This window comes from Neurospora tetraspora (genome assembly GCF_033439725.1).
Source record: "Neurospora tetraspora strain CBS 560.94 chromosome Unknown B0H65scaffold_4, whole genome shotgun sequence".
Classification (NCBI taxonomy): Eukaryota; Fungi; Ascomycota; class Sordariomycetes; order Sordariales; family Sordariaceae; genus Neurospora; species Neurospora tetraspora.
In genome coordinates, this window is record NW_026944386.1 from 3784878 (window position 1) to 3806789 (window position 21912).

Sequence of the window (21912 nt, forward strand, 5' to 3'; positions counted from 1 at the left end):
CTAGGGACGAGGTGCCGGCAAAGTGTCGGACCATGAGGGACTAGAGGGTGTCGATGGCTCGTTTCCCAGTAGACCCAAGTCTCCGATAGAAAACAGATGGCTAATACAAGTTGAGATGGTTTTGGTTAGACAAGATATGTGCGTGTCAGGTTGTAAGTAGCGTGGATCTGGGTAAGTTTCCCACTGAACATACCTGGTTTGCTTGAATCCTTCAATGGCATCCTTGGTCTCTTCATCAAGGTCTGCCAGTAGTAGCGCATCGCCCTTGATCTTCGAGACCAGGCAATACCAGTCAAATGTAGAAGTCTGCAACTTGGGAGACTTCAACAGCTCCTTGAAAAGATGCCGGAACTCCCGTGATCTGATAACCAATTCCAAGATTTCCGCTCCTATTCGCAGATTCTCTGTGGACGATAGAACTTTCAAGAACTCTTCGGACCTTGTCTCTGATTTTGACTCTGCCTGGGGAATCCTATCAAGAAGTATGCGACTGAGGTGAAGATAAGGGTACTTCTTGAAGAGATATTTGACGATCTCATCATGATGATTGAAGGAGGCAATTTCCATTAACTTGTGACATTCTTTCAGGGCAAACGGAGCATGGTAATGACTATGATGTTCGTCAAGAGCTACCAATGTCGTCAAATGACCGTAATGACAAGCAAGAGAGCTTGGGGTTGCTCCCTTTTTGTTTTCTACGTGAGGTTCTCTACCACGCTTCGGATGTTTATCAAGAAGCAGCTTGACTGTCGCAACATGTCCGCGGTAAGCAGCGACGTGGAGTGCTGTATCACCCTCCACGTTCATTTCATCAAGCTTCGCTCCATATTTGATCAGAGCTGAACAGATGCCACAAGACTTCTGTTCCTCTAGGGTGGATGCAGCCAAGAGAAGCGCTTTGTCAAGCGACGATCGAGGCATGGACCAATAGCGCTGATCGAGAAGCATTTGAGTTGTGGCTAGATGCCCGCGGATAATCGAAAGTCCCAAAGCTGTATGGCCATCCGTGTTCTCTGCCTCAAGAGTAAACCTGTCAGGACTCCCGATCAGAGCAGAACAAGTGTCGAAAGACGCCTGCTCCTCTTGAACGCCTACAGCCATGAGGAGCGCTGTCTCCCCGTCTGTGCTTTTTAAACCCGCATCTGCTCCAAAAGCCAAAAGAACTCTACACGCCTGGGCGTGTCCGTTTTTGGCGGCAAAATGGATAAGTGCATTTCCCGTTGAATTCTCCATCTTGTTGATCATCCTCTTTCTCATTCGTTCTGTTTCACAATCCGCGAGCGTTTTGCGTATTGTAGACTCATCACCGCGTGCACACGCCAAGATGAGAGTGTCGAATAGGGCACTCTGAGACTTGGTATGCTTGTCCACGTTGTGGGGTGAACAGTGGAGCTATACCCAACAGTCGAAAACGGACAGCCTTCATGCAGGCAACGAAACGGACGGTCGTGGGATCTGATATGTTTTCGTCGTGCTTCAGTGGTGTGCAGGTTACCGCTTGTCTTCTTGGAGCCACGGTAAGTGATCAACCCACATTCATTCGAGCTGAGCAGCAGATCTTCGAAACCCCAAGTAACTGAACTTTCCACAACAGAACTTTGCCATGCAAGCATGGGCAGCCCCAACACGTGCGGATATTGACAGGATTCACCAAAGTGGAGAAACTGCTGACATCGGCATTCTCTCTTTGAGAAACATGTTCCATATCCGCCCAAAACGACTCATTATGTGGACAACCATGCTGGTTACGGTGTTGCCTCTCCATTTGGTATTTAATTCGGCCATATCATCAACCACTTCCACGCGGACATATCACGTGCTGGCTATCTCTCCAGAGTATCTGACGCGCCCATTCACCGTCCTTCGAGACTCGGTCATCCCTACAGTTGCTGGCCAGCAGGCGGACGGTCAGCTAGCCAACGGTCTGCTCTTTGACCTCCAGGATACACGAGAATGGAGAAGAGTCAATGTCAAGTCTGTTTTGATAGATCTTGAAGCGAAGGGGTCATATTACGGTGGTGTTGTCTTGGTAGCCGAGCAAAAGGCTATATGGGCCACCAGAAATAACATGTCGGAGCCTGTGTCTGGGATCCCATATCACATCATTGAGAAAGCGACACTGGGGTCTGATTTGCACCCAGACTGGATAAGGGCTATCACCGTCATGGTCACGACCAATAGGACTGTAGAGGACTCTTCCGAGTACCCTCATCAGGTAACACCTGACCGGATTGACCCTCTGGGGTATGATAACTGGGATGAGGTTGAGGATCAGGACCCCTTCTGGGGCCATTTATGCCCGAAAGGGGTCTGCCCCTTCGATAACCCGCAAGGAGGATACGAATTGGATCCATCAACACCGGGATTTGACACCGTGTTCAGGATTCAAGGCAACATTTTTGTCAGACAGGTCCCCTCGAGATGTCGATTGCTCGCAGAACCAATATTTTGGTGGTTGACCACCTTTTGCAACATCGTCATTGCGGCCTGTCTCAGCTTCATGGCTTGGTTTTACAAATCGACACCACTGGTTACCATTGGAGATGCGATAGACTCGTTTTTAACTGAGCCACCGTCTCCAGACTCAAGGACAATCCCGAGATCAAGCTGCACTTACCACTACACCTCGTTCACAAACATCTTCAGGCCACCGCTCCCGCTGCAGGCTTACAACCCCAAAGCAAGGCCGATGTGGAAATCGGTTTCTTTGATGCGGTGGTCTCTAACCACGGCCTGGGTCCTCTGCGTACTTGCCCTGTGCGGCCTCCAGTTCAGTAAAGCCCTGGAAGTTGAACGCCAGTACGCCTCACCAAATGAGCGCATCAGTAAGTCGCTGGTCACCTTCAACCTCGGGATGGACTACGACCACCTTGTTTACGAAGGCGACGGCAGCACAACGAATATGTTGTCCCACCGCTGGCGTCTCGTCCTGATCGCCAACACGCCCCAAGTCTTTCTCTCGCTGACGTACCTCTTCCTCAACAACATCTTGACCAAGATGGTTGCCGAGCGTGAATGGCACTCCTTCCATGTTGGAACCGGAACCAAAGTCGAAAGCGAAAGCAACAGCAAAAGCGGAAAGAAGACATGGATGCATCGACTAATTGCAGGAAGAATAAGGACAAGAGAAAAAGAAAACGAAACCGAGTGTGAGCCATCCCCAACCCCCAAAACCAAGACAAGGATCAAAACGCTGCGTACCTCCCAGCCCCGCGGCTCCCAACGCTCCACCTTCTTCCTCAGCCTGCCCTACCGCTACGGCCTCCCCTTTGTCGTCGTCTCCAGCGTCATGCACTGGCTCATGAGCCAGTGTCTGTACTTCACCGAGGTGGACTTCATCGATCTGGATGGAGTGACCCTTGACAAGTCCAACCCGACCACGTTGACGCTGGGGTACTCGACCTGGGCTATCTTCTGGGTGATCGTGCTCGGGACGCTTTCGTGGCTCACGATTTTGGGGTTGGCGGTTTTCGGCAGGTATCCGGCTGGGATGCCGATTATGGGCGGGTGTTCCGCTGTTGTGGCTGCTGCTTGTCATCGTCCATTGACAGAGACAGGGAGAGTGAGAGAGAGAAGAGTGGAAGAGAGTGATGATGGGGATGGAGATGGGGATGAGATGGAAGAGGAGGGAGATACGGATATCGCGGCAGGCCCGTTGTCGTGGGGAGTAATCAAGCAAGTTGTTGTGAGGGATGGAGTGGAGGTAGAGGAGAAATGGCTTGGGTTCACGAGGGGGGAGGCGGAGAAGCCTGTTGTTGGTGAGACATATGGCTAGGACCAGGTCGGGATCAGAAGCTATACGACGAGACTTGGGGCTGGTGACCGGGGGCACCGGGGTGGTCCGAGAGACTGCCCGGTCTGTTTGACACAGTGGTCCTTCCACTTTGGCGGAACAGGACAGAAGCAGGCAGAAGAAGAAGGGCAACCCGAGCACTCGTTTGACTGTCGAAAAAGCTGTGTTCCGGTCGTACGAAAAGGACAAGGAAGGGTCATCCAAGTCCGAGCTCTAAATCTCAGGCACTCAGGCTACATTTACCGCATGTAACCGTGAGGCTGTGTTGTGTTGAGATTTGTGGACGCACCATACACCCAATCATCTAACTGCGGCTACCTGATCGGCTCCTTGATCGGCTCCCCGCGTGAAGACATGCTTCATAAGTCAAATCCAGCAGGCGTCTTTACCAGGGAAGGCACAGAGGGAAAGGCATGTTCTGCAGCGGTACCTAGGAAAGCATCACCTCCGTTTGTGTTACTTGCCCGGGAGGCAAATATGGGCGCCGGCTTGGATGATGATGACTCCGTACTCCGTCCATGTCTGTCATCCCCATCAATAGTGGTCGTTTGTATGAGCGTAACCGTCACGCCCGTCCCCCAATTATCAAGAACTTGGGGTCGTCGGCTTCCTGTTTCGGTTGCTGGCGAAGATTGCCCTTCATGACCACGTAGCTGCTGGAATGACCCTGTGCGGCAAACTGCCGGAGACTTTCACACGGACCACTGCAGATTCCATGCAGGAGTGAATGGTCGAGCTGGACTTGACACTCAGCTCTGTCACGCATGATTGCACTTATCCATAAAGATATGTGCGTACAGCGGGTGGCCGCTTTGAAGATTGGCAGATGCAATGGAAGATCCGAGAGTGGAGGCGCCTCCCTTCATGTCTCTACTAGAGCCAGCATCCAGCTGGAACCGTGTATCGGGATTTATGGTCCAATCTCGGCCCTGAGATCAGGGCGAAGACCAACTGGGAAAGTTGATGGTATTGGTCCCTTGGGAAAGGGAAAATCCCAAGGAGGTGCCTGGTCCTCAAGCCGAATACCCTAAAAACGAAGACTCCCGTGGGGGACAAATCCGAGTGGACACAGCCCTTTCCAAACTCTCTACATTGATTCAGGTACCCTCTGGTCGACGTCGTTGCTTCCATTGTCATTGGTATTCAGCCTCTCCTCACGAACCAGCCCTCGTATGGCCTACCCCGCTGCTACGGACAACGCCCAAATTTTGTCTCAAGTAGGACGGCAGCCAGTCATTAACAACATTTTGCCCTAGGCCGGAGGTTCCAAGATCGATCGTTGACGTTAATAAGGCTAATGAGCCTCCTTTGTGGCGTTTTGACCGCTGTCATAACTAACATGCTCCCGACATGGTGTCGACTGACAAACAGAGACTAGGGTCTAGTTCGGTAGTCTAGAAGGAAGAAAGCGTCACCTATTGGTAGACTTGCTTGACCGGTCAATGCCGGCCCCAAGTCCCGAAATGTGAACCAATCAAAGTTACAGCGCCTTTACAGGGCATAGCAGCGCTCTTAGAAATCGGGATTTTATCATTTTTCCTCTCCAGACTATCCCGCACCACTAGGAGGGGCTATTAGAAAAAGAAATTTATGATGCTCTTTTCATGCAAATGAACTCTATAGAGACAAACTTGCATATGGATCAGTCGAGGTTGAGTTCGCCTTTTCACGGAGTGGCTTTGCCGAGTTCTTTCTTCTTTTGGTGTTGATGTGCATTTTGGCCCTCGGCAGCATTGGATGCCGGCTGTTAGCTTCCAGTTCTCTATGTCCTTGGACTACAGTGCAGTGGTACTGATAACTGCGGTTAGTGCGTTAGTGCTTTTTGCGGGCGGAGCCCATACAGAATTGCGCCTACACTATCTGATACTTAACGCACGGCCACTAAATGAGCATTTCGCAAGCGACTCACTTTTATGCCAACCTAATAAGCAAAACCTCTGTGTGTTTGTGCTTACATCAGCATCTCCATCTGCACCATTACGGACCTCACGCCCTTTACCTTTTTGTTCAGCCACAGAATGTAATGTGAGCTTCGTACCTACTGAATAAGCCTCTTCTGATGAATACGGAAAGTCGCATTTGATTTTAGCGTATAGGTGGCTGCATATCGATCTTCCAGTCTTGAGCAACTACAAGGAGATTAAGAGCGGCATAAGAGGCCCGGAGAGGACGTTAACAAAGGCTTCGGGTATTGATTGTAAAGTGTGTATTACGGTCGAATCAAGAACAATAGACCAATTGCCGAACCGATAGGTCTGGGATCTACCTCTACAGGAAGGTGCTTGGGGCGAGCTGAGCGGCATTCGAGACTTCATCACATCATCAACCCATCTACCATGTTTTTGCCGGTAAGCACACGTTATGGAGTCCCCGAAAGCGCATGCATGTGACGTGTTATTTTCTTCTGTTCGCAAAGCACCAAAAATCCTCAATGATTCGCGCTTGAAATGCGCCAACTCTGTAGTCTGTCAAACTCGCGCGTCTCCGCCAAAAAAAGAAAAAAAATTCTGATGACACCCTTGGAGATCTTCGGCACTGGATATCGCACGTGTGGTGTTTGGATTGAGACGACGACACTTCATCCCATCTTTAACCCGATCTCTTTCCATTTTCCTTGGTCTCGTCTTCCCATTTCAGAAACTCCTGCTGCAGTACCGCCGCGATGCTCGAAGCTCTTTTATCCAAAACGTCGTCAATTATCTAGTTTTAGAAACAGGGTGTTAGCTGTGGCTCTCGTATGACAAGCCTCTTTTGAACCAGAAGCGGCCTCGAAAGGAGGGAAAGATGTATCATACCTTATCGACCAGCTGGCGCTTAGCTTCAGCAAACCTGCAGGTGTGGGGGATCGAAAACCTCTGTAAGGCGTTTGAGATTTCTGGGGACAGCTGACATTGTGCAGGATCTTTGCAGCTTCCGGTCAAAGTGGGCATGGTGGCTGATTGTCCTTTTCTTTGCTGAGCCCAAGTTGTGGTTGTTCAAAGCTTTGTGGTGGGCGAGAGCGACAAGAAGGAAGGGCGGTAATTTTGGATTCCTGGTTTCTGCAAGCTGTCTGATCTTGTTAGGTATTTGAACACTGTCGACCCGTGGGGGTAAAAAAGAAAAGAAGCTCGTACCACCCGTGATGGGAACTTCGAAGAGTGGGAGGTGGCCGGTGGTAGGTAAGTTCGTTGGTGAATGAATCAGGGGGGAAATGTTGTGTGCCCGAGAATTTTGAATGTTCATGCGGATAGGGCTTAGTCTTGGGGTTTCTTTTGTCCACAAGGAATCCAAAACGGGATCAATAAGTAACTGAAAATGGAATCCCAGACCTTTGTAGTTTCTCCCTCATGAACCTTCACCGAATGAGGTATGGTGCCCCTGGACCGGGTAAGAGACTGGCAAACGACCGCGGCTGACAAGCGTCAAAAACGCTTGGTACCAGACTATCTTATGCGGTAGTTTGGAGCCTGATGCATAGATACGATGCCAATCCGGTGATTGAGGAGAAGATTACAACATTGCAACGAATGGTAATAAAGAAGACTACAAGCAAGCAGCAAACGACGAAGAGAACGATGAAAGGCGAAGGGCAAATGGGAGAGCGTAACCTCCAGTAACGTGGCACCAGTGCCTCTGTAACGCACGCAAGAGCAGGGCACTGATTACATTGTAAACACCGGTACATGTACTGGGAGGAAAGTCAGAGGCTACCTATACACATTCTCTTGGTGGCGACATGGCACGATGGTCAAAATGTGGAAAGATGTTCTTGCTCCTTATACCTAGGTACCTCTACCTACTTCACACGGCGGTTGGACTCCCAATCAGGCGGCTGGTTCGAATATCATTGCGTCTGCCCGCGACTCCCATTTTGAACAGTTTTAGGCTTCTTCTGTGCCAGCCGTGGCCCATGATCGTGATGACTTCTATCTGTTGAACACCTGCCAAACTCTGCTTTCTGTTATACACCGTAGAGACTCGGCACATATACCACCACCAGCTTCGTTTCTCAGTATCGGGCATACAAGGGCATTTTAGTATCTGTCCGGGCAAGACACGATCCATCTTACCTGCGAAACGGGCTTGAAAGGCGCTTCGTACCCACACATGTTTCGATTTTTAGCGGTCCTAGCCTTTTGCAGCCGTCGCCCCTTCGGGGACATAAAGCCCCGGGCCACGACGATCGTCTCGTTGTTTGCCGTCCAATTTCTTCTCGGGAACTTGTAGGACACTGTACATCACCAGAGTGGCGATGCCTGCGAAAGGGCAATGTTTATTGAAACGCCCATCCTTCCACCTGGAGGCGTTGAGGCGGGACCACCAAAGGTGACACGGAAGATCAGCACCAAAGGTCGCGGTCCGTGGGCCCGCCGAAGCTCCGAAACTGGAAGGAGCGGCGGTTCTACCTATACTGGGCCAAATACAATTAATTGCGGAGCCTATATCCCCACTCTTTTCCCAATCAGGCAATTCGCGACTTAAACAAAACTCGAAAAAACCACTTTTAACGTTTGCAATTGAATTACTCTACGACGAGGGAAGTAAAAAGAATTATGCCAGTCGCAAAATATTTGTTTCATTTTTACGGTTATTTTGAATCCCTGTATACATTATTACGGGGTTTAGTAGTTGAGAAAATTGAATTAGAACGTTATTTTCATTGAAATATGACCGTCGCAAGGCCTAGGGAGCAATAGGAATAATAACTTCGAAACTTTAGGAGCAATAGGAGTAATGAGGAGGCAATGAGAGTAATGGGGAGCAATAGGGAGGCTTTGGGAGTAATGGGGAGATATTGAGAGTAATGAGGCCTTGGAAGTATTTACCTGGTCTTACTCTACTTTACTTCTTCTTTATAATACAGCCCTTCCCTTCAAAAATAGCTATTAGCTTAGTGGCCAAGTGGTTATTGAAGGGGTTCTTTCTCTTCAGGTTCGTGTTCGATTCCTCGTTGTATTAAAAAAAAAATTTAATTTTCTTTTAATTATAAAGGGCGTTTCACTGTCTTCGTTGGGCGCCTCGGGATCCAGCCGGCTCCGCTCAAGAAAAACTATTTTGATAGAGACTTAGGATCAGTGAGGAGTAAACGTCGAGCCCAAATCTTCAGGTACATTAGAACGTACGGAAAGGAGACCGGTGGTCAATGTCAGCAAAATTTCGACGAGTGGGTCGTCACATAGCCTTACAAGAGTATGCTGGCTCACGACCTCTATAGTATGGCCTGTTCTAAGCCAGGATGATTTGATGATGAGGTATTTCCCAAGCTTCTACGGTAGCAGGGTAGGTTGTTTCATCCCTCGCAACGTAGCATAAGGGATGGGAAGTGGCAGATTCTAAGAAAGCAACCCCAAGGTACCTCTACGCTTGTGGCTTGGCCCGAGATACTAAATGCAGATTTGCCTCTCATTCCTGGAACATTTTGAGCAGTCGATGAGGAGCACTGACAACCACTTGTTAGGCAAGGATCTAAAGACTAAAAGTGGTAGAAAAGCATCCCAGCAGACTTGTAACAGTGACTCGAGGGGTCGCAGTTGCTAGAATCATATCTACTATGGTTGATCGTATCGTATACAGTGAGAAAGAAGCGATAGTAATGGGATTAATCATCGTACCAAGACCAAGATCGACAGCGTAAAAGGTCCTATTGCCATACTTAACACAGCTTCTTAATAGGTGTATCAATGAAATCAGCGGTCTTATTCGGTTGATCAGTGTTCAGTAAATAGTGTTCTTTAATTGCCTAACCAGGCTTAAACGAAAGAGACATTTTGCTAGAGCGTTCCAAGACACTCTTAAATAACCTTTAAAGGCTTACTATTTTTAACTTAATAATAGCGCACACTACATGTTTACTTCAAACAGTAATATAACTAAAAGCATAAGAGACACGTGACGTGGTTGTACTTCAATCCATGTCTTTCTCGCGGAAGCACCGCGTTCGAAGGTGCTGGTGCATGTGATGTTGGGGCTTTAGGTATAGCTGGAGCAAGGTTACCCACTCAGATTCGCGGGAGGCAATTCCGTGCGGTACTGAGCGATGATATATGATATAGTTTGCGCCCAGACCCATGTTGCAGATGAAGTAGACTAATGGAATTGGTGGCATAAGGGGGGAAGTCAACTTAAGCAATGAAGCAATCAACCAGCACATGTGTACCTTGGATCTGTAGCCCTAACACCAATGTGTTTACAGTGTTTGCCGGTCCCCATGTTGATGCTCACAACGTGGTCTCGTTCCTGTGAATCCTGTTACATCCACCTCCATTTTGAACCCACCTTAGGTAATCGGACTCCCTAGAGGCAAGCAAACTGAATGAGCGAGAGCTGGTGTGGGGGCTGGTGGCCTCAGGCAGGGTTCCTTCACGTCTCCAGAATGATACATAAGGATCATTTCCCCTCAGCAAAGGTCGGTGTCTGAGCACACAGTTTCTACCCCAATTCTCTTCCGATCTTGATCTATCTTCAACTTCGCGTCACGAAGGTATCTTCTCAACTGCACCCCTTCTTCTTGATCCTTAAGTTACCATGTTGATCAAACATCAAGACCATGGGGTCTTTTGTCCAGAACCGAGGTTGACCCCCGCTGTCACTTCACGCTCCAGGGGCCTGATCATTCGGTTTTTCTGTGCATGGATAACCGTCATTAGATTACCTGGGTATCTGTAAGTACCTGACAAATCCCGTTTTCCGGCCCATTCCTTGCACGATATTACTTTAACTGACACGAGAAGGAAATCTTTGGGTAGGAGCGTTCTCTCTTCTCTTCCCGTCCAACATCAAACACCCCGAGCCCCGACACACATCGGAACGAACAAGAGAGCCGCAGTCGTCCAGACTCCAGGTTCAATTCGTTTGAGCCTCTCGAAAGCATTCCAGGATGAACTCAACTTCTTGAACGTTAGTGGTGATTCCTCTGTCCCATACTCGCTGCACAGCTTCTCTGACCTGAGCCACCTGCTGGTTCTGCGATTCCGCAGCACCAAATCCGGACTCCTCGAGGTGCTCGTCGAGAATGCGCTGCGAGGCCGCGACGGCGCTTTGCACTCTCTAAGACATAACAAGCGTGTCAGATTATTCGAAGCTCATAATCAAGTGTCAGGGGCTGGGATCTTATTCACCTCGGGGGCAAGCTTCTCCTTTATCTTTTTCAACATCTTGGAAAAGTTTTGCGGTGTCAACTTGGCGCGATCCAGTTCCACGCGAACCCTCTCTCGAACCACTCCCTTTGCCTTCTTCGCATGCTTGCCCAGATGCATTCCCTTGAGGATGAGCTTTCGGACTTTCATCCACCTGGGGTCCCCTTCAGTGAGGGCAGGCATCTCCAGGGGCTGGTGTGTTTCTGGCGATGATGTGCCGAGCACATTGGCGGGCCTAGGCTGAGAAGCCGTGGGGCTCCTCAGACTGCCAGATGAGGGCCCTGCCCGTGGAATCCGCGAGGAGATCGAAGACTGCGATGAAGATGAAGTCGTCGTATACATCTCTTCGGTCATGCCCATCATATCGTGTAGACCGTTGAAGCTTGCAATGCGGTCATCGATTCCGCTGGACCACGGCCAATCCTGGTGCTCATCAAGCATCAACTCGTCCCTATCCTGGTAAGCGTTGGATGGAGGGGAGGAGTATCGGGGTGGGCGGAAGGGTTCAATGTTGCCATTGACTCGATGTGCGACATGGAAAAATTGGGCGTCGCCCGAACCTTCCACCACAGCGTTGGACGCGTCGAGCATGTCGGCGTCGGTGTCGGCGCAGCCAGACATCGGATCGGCTTTATTGGGCAGTTGGATGAGAAAGCCGTCGCTGCCGTGAAAGTCGAAACGGGTAAGGTGAGGCACAGACTTGATCGGTTAAAGATTGACGTTCAGCCTTGTCTAAACGCACGAAACGGACGAAATTTATGTGAGTGCGGCTTCAAAGAGCCACGGCAAGTTACCCATGAGCTTGGATACTCGGTCGCAAGTTGCCAAACAGCAAGGATTTTCCGGGAATTCGACGCTGCTATCCGTGAAACCCTCGTAGAAAACGCATGCCGCCGTCTTGCCGAGTGGTTGCCCTTTTACATCACCAATGGGAGTTATCTGGCAATGGATGGCGTTTGAAGGCGGCTCCTCGCCTTCATTTTAATACTTGTTTTTGTCAGATTCCGTGAGCAAGCCTGCTGTCATCCACCGTGATGCTTGGAACTCTGTGGCTTTTGGGGTTGACGAGCCGCGAGTAAGGCGCACGAATCGCAGAGGCCGTTGACAGTCCATCGTTTGCTTCTCGGCCTGCGAGGCTGGCCGTCGGGAGATCGGAAACACCAAGCCCGTTCACATGCCGTTTTGCTGTGAGAAACAAATATGCTCTACCGTACGCGGGATGATCCCGCCAAGAATACTCTTCGGCGTTGAGGAGGCGCGGAACGAGCGTTCTGGTCGAAGTTCTGTCGCTCTTGTAGGTCAGCGGTGGTTGTGCGCAAGTGGCCAAAGATGAAGCTATCACCAAGTCTTGGCATTGTGGATATGTTGCATTTCAGGCGTCCCGCTGATATCTGGCCGTCTTGGGCGCTAATCAATTGATGGTTTCGAACTTGGTGCGGTAGATGTGGCATAATTTCATCATCGAGCACGATTAGGGCTCCCGGGGTCAGCCGTCGGCAGCATCGTTGTTAATGGTTGTTGTTGTTGAGATCCGTCTGGACACGGCAAACGCGCGGACAGGGGAACAGCATACAATGGACGTGACGGGGGGGACGAATTAGCTACTGTGTAAGCAATCAGCACCCGGCAGGCATCGTGACACCGGTAACTTTCCTTTTTGCATTCGTTCGGCCAATGGGATGTTCTGCTCAATCGCAAGCCCTGACAGAGTGACAGGTGCACTTAAGGTTCGACGTCCCCCCGCATTCAGCCTGCCTCCGCGTGAACGAAAATTGTTAGTGCAACCGCTAGAATGGAACTACCGTAGCACGCACGCTCTTTCACGATCCAACCCGACTACGTACTATCAACACGACACAGTAAGTGGAAGTACATTAAGTTTCTAAAAGGTTATTTGAACGGCTTCATTCTTCCGAGTTGCTCTCTTGTTTAACTCTCCAGGTCAGGATCTACACGTATACAGACAGCTAGATAGATGCCTTGAAGACTCAGGTGACAAGGCTTGATACGTACCTCAAGTACGTACCGATTCACTTTGGCATAAGAAGGCCTTGAAGCCCAAACTTCTCCTGGAGGTTGAGAAGATCAACAAGGCCTTTGAAACCAAAAAAGATTATTGGCTGAATTGAACTCTTTGTTCCAAGCCCAGGACTCTGCCCTTGTCACAGAAACAGGGTGGGTGAGGTGGGCAATCAGTTTTTACTCTCTGTTTGGAGTGAAGGAGAGTTCATTCAAAGATTGTTCCAAAGGAGACAGCTTGGCTAACTGCAAAGCCTGCCCAACGGAAGACTTCATTAACTTTCTGACACTCATTCAGCCCGGGGATGGTATATAGGGTAGTCTCATAAGGCTGGACATTGCGTTCAAAATAAGCAGTATTAACCGTAGCTGTATTATTATTATTTTCTGCCGGTTTTTGTTCTTAATCAAGTCTCCCGTGGTACGGATAGCGGGACTCGGATCCCGAACACGCAAATCAGCACTGCGAATCTTGTACGATAGGTGCCATAAACACCATTGTGAACGCAATTGATCTATGGGATCGCGTAATGAAAAAGATGCCCAGGATGTGCTTGGTTGTGGTCGCCTTCTAGTAGAACAAATCCAACTCCAACAACTCGGACGTTCGCTTCGGAAGCCGATGAAATGGAACAAAACAACACCACAAAAACAGATCAGTGCAGCCCACCACAAAACTTGTAGTGAGGAGCAGAACTGTTCGTGGTAGTTCGTTAAGACTTCCAATGAAGGAGAGACTTCGTCACCAAACAACAGCCATTCAACCACCAAGGGAAAGGGGAAGCGAAGCTTCGCCCTCTAAGTTAGTTTTCCTCACAGCGAGGAGCAGATCTGCTGGTTAGTTCACAAGACAAGGGATTCACGAGGGGAACTTAACGATTTCTTTCTGGGGCGAAGCTCAAGTGTGTTCCAGCTAGCAAAGAATGTCTGGTCTAAGTTGCCTGCCCTCCTTCCTCTCCAACGAGGAAGAAGTGCCTTCCTTTTATCCTCCGAATGTCCTTGTCCTGGCCACCTTCATCGGATCCCGGAGACAAGTCCGGCCGATCTGCCCCTGTCTAACTGGACCACCCTGCTTCTAATAACCCCTTTTCTACAACAAAAACTTGGAAAAAATGCCCCAAATTAATACGTCATCTTGACAACAGTAGAAGGTACCAGAATTTACAAAATTCCTATAAATTTGCTTGTCCTCCCAGACCCTTCTAGTGGCACGCTAGAAAAATGAAATAAAGAGAAAGGAATTGAGGATGACATGGAATACATTATATGTCTTGCGAGAAGCCAATAAACCAAACCAGTCCTGATACGGTACCGATGGATATCATCCGTTTCTGAACATCAAAATGAAACGGTCGGTAATTCGGTGGTAGCCAGAGTACATTCTGGCCGTTGCAAGTAATCCAAGACCCCTCCTGTTCCAAGCCATAGCTATAGCTATCTTGATTATCTAGTACAACTTGGCTTTCGGTAGTTTCTGTAACTATGTTAATACGTCCAACGTTGGTATATAGGTAGCGATTGGTAGGGTCAAACGAGATATCGGTCATTATAGTACTAGTAGGAATCGTCTGGAGGCAGCTCCCCGACGCCGGATCCCAGATCTTGATCATTTGGTCCCCTGAACCAGACGCAAGCCGCTGGCCATTAGGCGAGAATGCCACTGAGTCAACGGGGCTGCTATGGCCATGCATTGGGAAGATGGTCTTGATTGGATGCTTGCTCGCTCTGATGCCCTCCACATCACGTGGTTGAAACTCACGGTGAGCTTCAGGGAAGAAGGTACATTCAGGAACGGTGAGGTGAGGAAAGGAAGGTGTGAGCGTAGACGAACTTTCCGAATGTGAAGCCTCAAAACGAAATCCCAAGATTAACACAGCGGGTTAGGGTTACCGGCGAGCACCGAGAGGAAATTTTGCCCAGGAACGTAGAACTGCCGGGCGGCGCGTCATTCTGTTGAGATAATATCGATTATAGCCGTGGCTAGAATTCCCAAAAGAGGCTCTCCATCGCATTTGGTCCTCGCCATCTATTGCTAAAAGATTGAGCGTCCCCAAGTATCTCGGAGACCGACTGAAACGCGATTTTACTGTAAGCGCCGAGAGTCACGAGGGAAACTCACCAAAAAAGGAGCGGGCCCGGGGTGGGCTTAAGTCCGCGTGGCGCCCCGCAGCGGCCCGCCGCGTCCCCGCAACCGTCTCACTCCACCACCAACCCCTGGAGATGACGCCTCAACGAAGAGAATCAGACGCAAGGAACAACAGAGGAAGGCCAACACCATGGAACTTGTACTTAGTATTCGGAGGGGAGGTTGGCCATGGCTTCAGACTAGGCAGTCTATGGGTGTGTTGCAGGTGGACCACCACCGCCTGGGCACTTCCAGACCGCCCACGTTTCTGCCGCGTCCGCGTCATTGCGTACGTCCCAGAAGCATTTAGAAGTGTGGGGATCCTCGAGGATGGCTTTGAGGGTATTTCCGCCTATGCCGGGAGTGGTGAAAGCAGAGTCGCCGAGGGTTTGGACATCGACATTGCTTGTTGCTTGCGTGGGAAGGACGAGTACCGTCAAGAGGGAGAGGGTTCCATTGCGGCTGAGACTTTTGCCCTCAAGGTCCAGATAGAACGTGCTGGACGGTGGGATCGAGGAGAGGAAGACCCGAGATATGTCGAAGGGAGTTCGCTGCTGTCCCAGAACGCAACTCAGTGTGGAGTTAGTGTATCTTATCCTGTCTGGAGGGCAATTTTGTTGCCAAACTTCAGATTCAAATGCTTGGTGTTAAAATCGAACTGGTTTGGGTCAGATGTCAGGGGCTTGGCAAACCGGCAATGTCAGCCCTACCGACAATAATAAACGCTGCCGGTATTCAATATATCGAGGTGACATTCATCTGAAACCGTCCGAGAAAATATCATAGTTTGAAGTTGTGATACGCGAGTTGGCCTTTGAGCTTCGGGTACAGTATTCTGAGCTAGAGCTGTGGTTGCCTTGTCGTTCTCAACGCCGCTGTCACCTTGTTTCGCAGCCCTGGCATGCAGCTCTCTCAGCCAATCGATTCGTCTACAAAGGTGTTGGCGGCTGCGCCGGCAGTGTATTGCAAGCCAACCACCATGGTTATGATATGGTAGGATGGAAGGGAAAAGGTGGGCTAATGCAGGCAGATGAAGAAGGTAGGTTAAGGCAGGTATATGAAGGAGGTTATTGTGATTAGTTTGTCGTAGTGGATTACTAAACCGTGATCCAACAAGATAAGAGCGAGAGATTCCCTTGCCACGCTCTCATCTGCATACACATAACTGGGCCGAGGAGTACGAAGAACCAATCAGGAATGGTCTTCTGACCGAGTGCAATCTTGGTGTTACCCGTGTAAAAGATCTAGCCGCAGTGTCAGGACGGTCTACTTTGCTCATAATCCGCCCAATTATATCAATCATTTTAGCGCCGGCTCCCCACTCACTGTAATGCCTCCGTCCGAACGATATAGATATGGGAGGAGGTTGTTCAATTTTTTGACCCTACCACGTGATTAAAAGACCCGATTGATATCCTTCTAACTCCCATACATAAGCTGCCCCTCACTAAGCTTGTGTATGGGAGTGAGAAGGATATCAATCGGGTCTTTTAATCACGTGGTAGGGTCAAAAAACTGAACAATCACCTCCCGTATCCAATCGTTCGTTACGGAGGCATTACGGTGAGTGTGGAGGCGGCGCTAAAGAGATTAATACAATTGGGCAGATGACGAGGAAAACGCCTACATCTTGGCGGCGTTCGACGTGCCAACCACAGCTCTGGGATCTGATGCCAACTCTATTTAAAGTATGCACAAGCCCGACTTTTCACTCGTCTGCCTTGACCTACCTCTTTCGTCTGCCTATATCGGCCTACGTCCTTCATCTGCCTGCCTTGCCCTACTTCATTGGTCCAACTATTCGTCGCTCGGTAAAATCCAACATTGACGAGCCCCCAGTATCCGGGAAGAATCCCCGAACCAACGCAATGGCATCATGTAAATCTTCAAAAGACCGAGAACACAAACTAGGGGAGATATTTACCGGAGTCTATCGCAGCCGACGGCTTGATCAACCTCTCCCACGATTCGCGACTGCGCTATTGAGCCATACCTCTGGAGAGTGGGACATCCGTAACTGTAACAGCCACCGGTGGTGATGCGAACGTGTGCTTAGCGAAGTAGGGAAATTTCGGAGCCTTCCCCAAGATGGTTACGGGTGATTGTCGAGGATGGTAAGTCGCCAGAGAAGGTGTCTTCCAAATGAAAAAGAAAGGAGAGAGAAACCCAGATCACCCAGACAAGGCAGCAGGATGCTTGTCATCAGATCCCTATCCCAAGTTGTGTTGACGCCAATGCAACTTGTTCAGCCGACTTCATGTCTCTCCCGACAGCGCAACCATCCAATATCTGCGAGCGTCTGCATGACAACCACCGCAGATGATAGCAGTGGCACGGTATGGATAACCGAAAGGGCTTTTCAGATGCCAATCTACCATGGTCGAAGACGTCGTACTTCATCTAACATGGAGTGATAGGTGAAGAGAGTTTCTTTATGGATTGTGTTTCAAGATAAAAGTTCAGGACATCCCCCGATTTTTGGTTGCCTTATTCTCGCATTCACATCCTATCCTTGTATCATCAGACTTGGATATGTCAGTTGTTAACTCTTCAAGACCCTCATAGGAACGGACATCACACCACTCCACGCACATTCGTTCTCCTCTTCCGACTTTTGGACCCGAATTCAATCCCGATCACGTACCTATAGTCGACAGATTCTTTGACATTTTGGAAACGAAGCCATATACACGACATCCAAGAGACCTGAATTCAGCACCAGCATCAATGGATCATACTAACCCCGTTCACCTGTCTCATCCGCAATCCGAAAAGGACTTTCTGGCTCAATACTACGCCAGGCTCTCCTTAGCGGACATGGATGCGGACAAAGTCTCCCATTCCTGCAACTGCCCCTTCCACTGTCACGGTTACACCTGAAGCGCCAGCCCAGCAATCCCAGATTGTCACAGAGACCACGGGCACGGGAGCTACAAGCCTCACCATCACCACGGTCACGGGTATTGCGGTCGCAGTCACAGGTAATCCTGTGACACAAGGTAAGCAAACGAGCAGCAAAAAGTTAGATGAGGAACTGGAAACTTACTATCACTAGATCGTGGCAAAGGTGCTCGAGAACACTCAGAAGCTCATGGAATTGTTGCAAAATGAACTTGATCGGATGAGCAGCGAGGAGGAGAATGATGATCTCGACCTTGCCTCCGACATGAAAGAAGGTGACCGGACCTTGGAGGGTTAAGATCAGAGGAGGATTGGAAACCATAACGCCGCATAACGAACGATGTTCGGTGTCACGGCACTGACGGATGGGTCCCGGCACGGCGGGACGTGCACGTGATGTCGTGCCGCGTGCACCGGCCATTTGGGCCCTGGGTTGAAACCCTGGGCGCCAGGCGCGCCTTTGCACGTTTCCCTCTTTTTCTTCTTTATCTTGTGATTCTACTATAGACATAGAATCAACGTGTTCAGCTTTGTCTCTCGTAACCACGTCGCTCGTAACATTTAAGAAAAGCTAAAAAGCTAAGCCCTACCCGCGCCACGGCCCCATAAATGGTGCAAGCTACTAGGCCGCTACTGGTACACTATTGCCAATCCTGTAGATCCCGTGACAGAAAGCCACGACCCTTGCCCAAGTCGAGTTATTGATTGGCGCCCTGAAGTCTCTAGGTCCAGAATGCCCGGCCTCTAGAAAAGAAATGTCCTTTGGGTGATTGGCCTGTAATTGGGAGGAAGCCGCCAGCCATCTCGCACTTGGTGACAACACAGAGAGTCTCATGCTCCATCATAGCCTCGAGAAAACATAGGGCTCTAGTTTGTTTTCCTTATTGTGTCCTTAGTGGCAGGATAGAGAAATTCTCGGCACTTCCATAAACTCAATCCATTGATCATCAACCATAGCATCCGCCACCTCCAAGACAACACGATCATCCTCGAGTGCCTCATCTACCTCAGTTAAGACGTTCCTTCCCCAACGCTACAATGCTTCGACGACTGCGCTCGCGGTTCCAGACGCGTCTCAAGCGACACGGAAATGCGCAGGATCGGGAAGGTTCTACGGACCAAGAGCAATCTCGCCCTGCACCTCTGCAACAAATCTTCGCCGCCACCTCTACATCCGCGTCCCGGCTCCCAGCCGCTTCGGCTACTGGCTCCGCTGACATAGAGACGTCCGCCGGCGCGGATAATACCACTACCCGCCTCCAAGCCGCTCCAGCTACTAGTTCCGCCAACATAGAGACGCCCACCAATGCAGATGACATTACTACCAGCTTACCCGTACGACTCTGGGACCGTGCCTACAATGACCTCAAACAAGAAGAGGCCAAATTGGTGGACGCATACGAGAAGATACTGTCCCGACAACTGCAGGCTAGCCCCGACTTAACAGTGCCCGAATCCCAGCCGAACATCATTGCCCAAAACAACTCGGACAGGCGCCGTCAAATGAATCAGCTTATCAATGCTGGCCTAGCTAAGACTGAGAAGGAAGCTAAGGTGAAAGAAAGCCTTGGTGTAGCCATGGACATTGTTCTATCCGCAAAGAACATTATAAGTGCGGCAATCCAGGCCGTGCCCCAAGCCGCGCTTGCCTGGACTGGCATTTGTATTGCTTTAGAGGTACGTCTATTTAGAGCGCGATACTTCACATACTAACTTCTATAGATGTTTATCAATCCTGTAACCGCGACCGAAGCCAACCGCAAAGGGATCGACTACGTTGTTAAGAGAATGAACTGGTACTGGAACCTGTCGAATATCCTTCTCAAGGATCCTACCGCCCATATCGGCGAACTTTCTGGAGTGAGAGGCGAATTGGAGATCCAAATTATTGACCTCTATAAAGTGCTCCTCTCCTATCAGATTAAGAGTGTCTGTGCTTGCTATCGCAACCGCGGCCTAGCCCTTCTCCGGGATATAGTCAAGCTTGACGATTGGAATGCTGACTTGGGGGCTATCCAAGACGCCGAAAAGTGCTTCCGAGACGACACCCAGACATACACTACTCAGCAAGTGACGTCTCATCTTAACCAGCTCGTTATACAGCACATGTCAGAGAAGGACCAGCAATGCCTGCAGCATTTGCGCCTTACCGATCCTCGCGATGATAAAGTCCGCATCGAACGGACCAAAGGCGGCCTTTTGCAGGACTCATATCGTTGGGTCCTCAATAACGCTGACTTTCAACAATGGCGTGACGACCCACAGCACCGACTGCTCTGGATCAAGGGCGACCCCGGCAAAGGGAAGACTATGTTGCTGTGCGGTATTGTCGATGAGCTGTACAGCGTCATCAATGAGCTGGATCAAGGCGATACTGCCAACGCACACCACTGCAATGTGGCCTACTTCTTCTGCCAAGCTACCGACTCTCGCATCAACAATGCAACCGCCATACTGCGCGGCCTAATCTATCTACTTATCGACCAGCAGCCATCTATCCTCTCACACGTGCGGAGTGAGTACGACCGTGCAGGCGAAGGCCTCTTCAAAGATGCAAATACGTGGGACGTCCTGTCGAGAATCTTCACCAACATTCTACGAGACCCAAGCCTCCGAACGACCTACCTAGTCATTGACGCGCTTGACGAGTGCGTTAAAACAGACCTACCGCAGCTTCTCGACTTCATTACTCAGCAATCATCATCTGGATCTCGAGTCAAGTGGATCGTCTCAAGCCGTAATTGGCCGCAAATTGAGGAACGGTTGGAGAAAGCCGCAGATAAAGTGAAGGTCTCCCTGGAGCTAAATGCAGAATCCGTCGCAGTGGCTGTCAATGCATTTATCCTGCACAAGGTGGATGACCTAGCAGGGCTGAAGAAGTATGATCCAAGGACAAAAGAGACCGTTCAGGACTATCTGTGCTCCAATGCGCAAGATACGTTCCTTTGGGTGGCGTTGGTATACCAAGCGCTTACAGACCTAGAGGTCGAGGAATGGCATATCGAAGAGATCCTACACACGTTTCCACCCGGGCTGGATGCTCTATACGCGCGGATGAAACAAGATATAAGCCTATCCCGGGATTCCGATATTTGCAAAGAAATTCTTGCCATTACCGCAATTGTTCACCGACCAATCAGTCTTCATGAATTAGCCACTCTCGTCAAGCTACCCAATATGATTCGCAACAATCCTAAATTCCTGGAAGCGATCATAGGGCGTTGCGGTTCATTTCTAACGCTACGAGAACGAACTATTTATTTTGTCCATCAATCAGCCAAGGACTTTCTACTTGGCAAGGCCTCTGATAAAGCTGGTAACCAAGCTTCTCAGGAGACGTTCAGGTGGATTTTTCCTTCTGGAAAAGAAGATGTGAACTATACCATCTTCTCGAGGTCACTTGATGCCATGTCTACAACACTGCAACGCGACATATACGGCTTAAGGGCACCGGGATTTTCGAGTGACAAGGTCCAAGTACCGAATCCGGATCCGCTAGCGACGGTGCGGTACTCGTGCGTCTACTGGGTTGATCACTTGCGTGACTCGGTTTCTGGCACGAACATAAAACGGCATGATCGTTTACAGGATAACGAGGTTGTCTATAAATTCCTCAAGACGAAGTACCTTTACTGGCTAGAAGCTCTAAGTCTACTCCAAGCTATGCCTGCGGGCGTTGTTGCTATTAGAAAGCTCGAGGGCCTGCTAGTAAGTATAAGTCTAACTCCGCACTAGGAACTTAGTCTAACTAAAGATATAGGGAGGTAATAATTCATCGCAGTTATCAAAGCTTGTTTGGGATGCTTACCGGTTTGCTCTGTCTTATAAGTCAATAATAGAGCAAGCTCCACTTCAAGCATACATATCAGCGCTTGTATTTGCTCCAAGCGGTAGCTTGATAAAGAGCAATTTCAGGACAGAAGAACCTGAATGGATTCGAACTAAGCCGGCTGTAGAAT

The 21912-nt window shown here is 49.7% G+C and overlaps 7 protein-coding genes across 7 annotated transcripts; 3 read left to right on the forward strand and 4 right to left on the reverse strand.

The window, feature by feature from the left end:
* On the reverse strand, positions 1-1101 carry B0H65DRAFT_442851 (ankyrin repeat-containing domain protein; the record flags this gene model as incomplete). Its single annotated transcript, XM_062825600.1, has 2 exons — positions 1-100; positions 194-1101. 2 exons carry the CDS (start codon positions 1099-1101, stop codon positions 1-3), a joined length of 1008 nt encoding a protein of 335 aa, XP_062682095.1.
* A 595-nt stretch (positions 1102-1696) lies between these two features.
* On the forward strand, positions 1697-4053 carry B0H65DRAFT_558386 (uncharacterized protein; the record flags this gene model as incomplete). The annotated part of the gene is given in 2 exon segments (XM_062830097.1): positions 1697-1907; positions 1917-4053. Coding segments are annotated over 2 exon segments (2070 nt in total). The 3' UTR covers positions 3776-4053.
* A 2196-nt stretch (positions 4054-6249) lies between these two features.
* On the reverse strand, positions 6250-6723 carry B0H65DRAFT_589099 (uncharacterized protein; the record flags this gene model as incomplete). The annotated part of the gene is made up of 2 exons (XM_062831017.1): positions 6250-6493; positions 6589-6723. The coding sequence occupies 2 exons, from the start codon at positions 6721-6723 to the stop codon at positions 6383-6385; spliced, it is 246 nt and encodes an 81-aa protein (XP_062682097.1). The 3' UTR covers positions 6250-6382.
* Positions 6724-10453: 3730 nt separating this feature from the next.
* B0H65DRAFT_207538 (uncharacterized protein) lies at positions 10454-11803 on the reverse strand. Its single transcript, XM_062821883.1, has 2 exons — positions 10891-11803; positions 10454-10819 (listed from the first exon to the last, which is right to left on the reverse strand). The coding sequence occupies exons 1-2, from the start codon at positions 11527-11529 to the stop codon at positions 10616-10618; spliced, it is 843 nt and encodes a 280-aa protein (XP_062682098.1). The 5' UTR covers positions 11530-11803; the 3' UTR covers positions 10454-10615.
* A 3458-nt stretch (positions 11804-15261) lies between these two features.
* B0H65DRAFT_549182 (uncharacterized protein) lies at positions 15262-16033 on the reverse strand (the record flags this gene model as incomplete). The annotated part of the gene is made up of 2 exons (XM_062829634.1): positions 15262-15606; positions 15986-16033. 2 exons carry the CDS (start codon positions 16031-16033, stop codon positions 15262-15264), a joined length of 393 nt encoding a protein of 130 aa, XP_062682099.1.
* Positions 16034-17230: 1197 nt separating this feature from the next.
* Positions 17231-17631, forward strand: B0H65DRAFT_466829 (uncharacterized protein). The gene is made up of 2 exons (XM_062826879.1): positions 17231-17469; positions 17608-17631. The coding sequence occupies exon 1, from the start codon at positions 17245-17247 to the stop codon at positions 17464-17466; it is 222 nt and encodes a 73-aa protein (XP_062682100.1). The 5' UTR covers positions 17231-17244; the 3' UTR covers positions 17467-17469; positions 17608-17631.
* Positions 17632-17873: 242 nt separating this feature from the next.
* On the forward strand, positions 17874-18251 carry B0H65DRAFT_549183 (uncharacterized protein; the record flags this gene model as incomplete). Its single annotated transcript, XM_062829635.1, has 2 exons — positions 17874-18041; positions 18108-18251. The coding sequence occupies 2 exons, from the start codon at positions 17874-17876 to the stop codon at positions 18249-18251; spliced, it is 312 nt and encodes a 103-aa protein (XP_062682101.1).
* Between the last annotated feature and the right edge of the window lie 3661 nt (positions 18252-21912).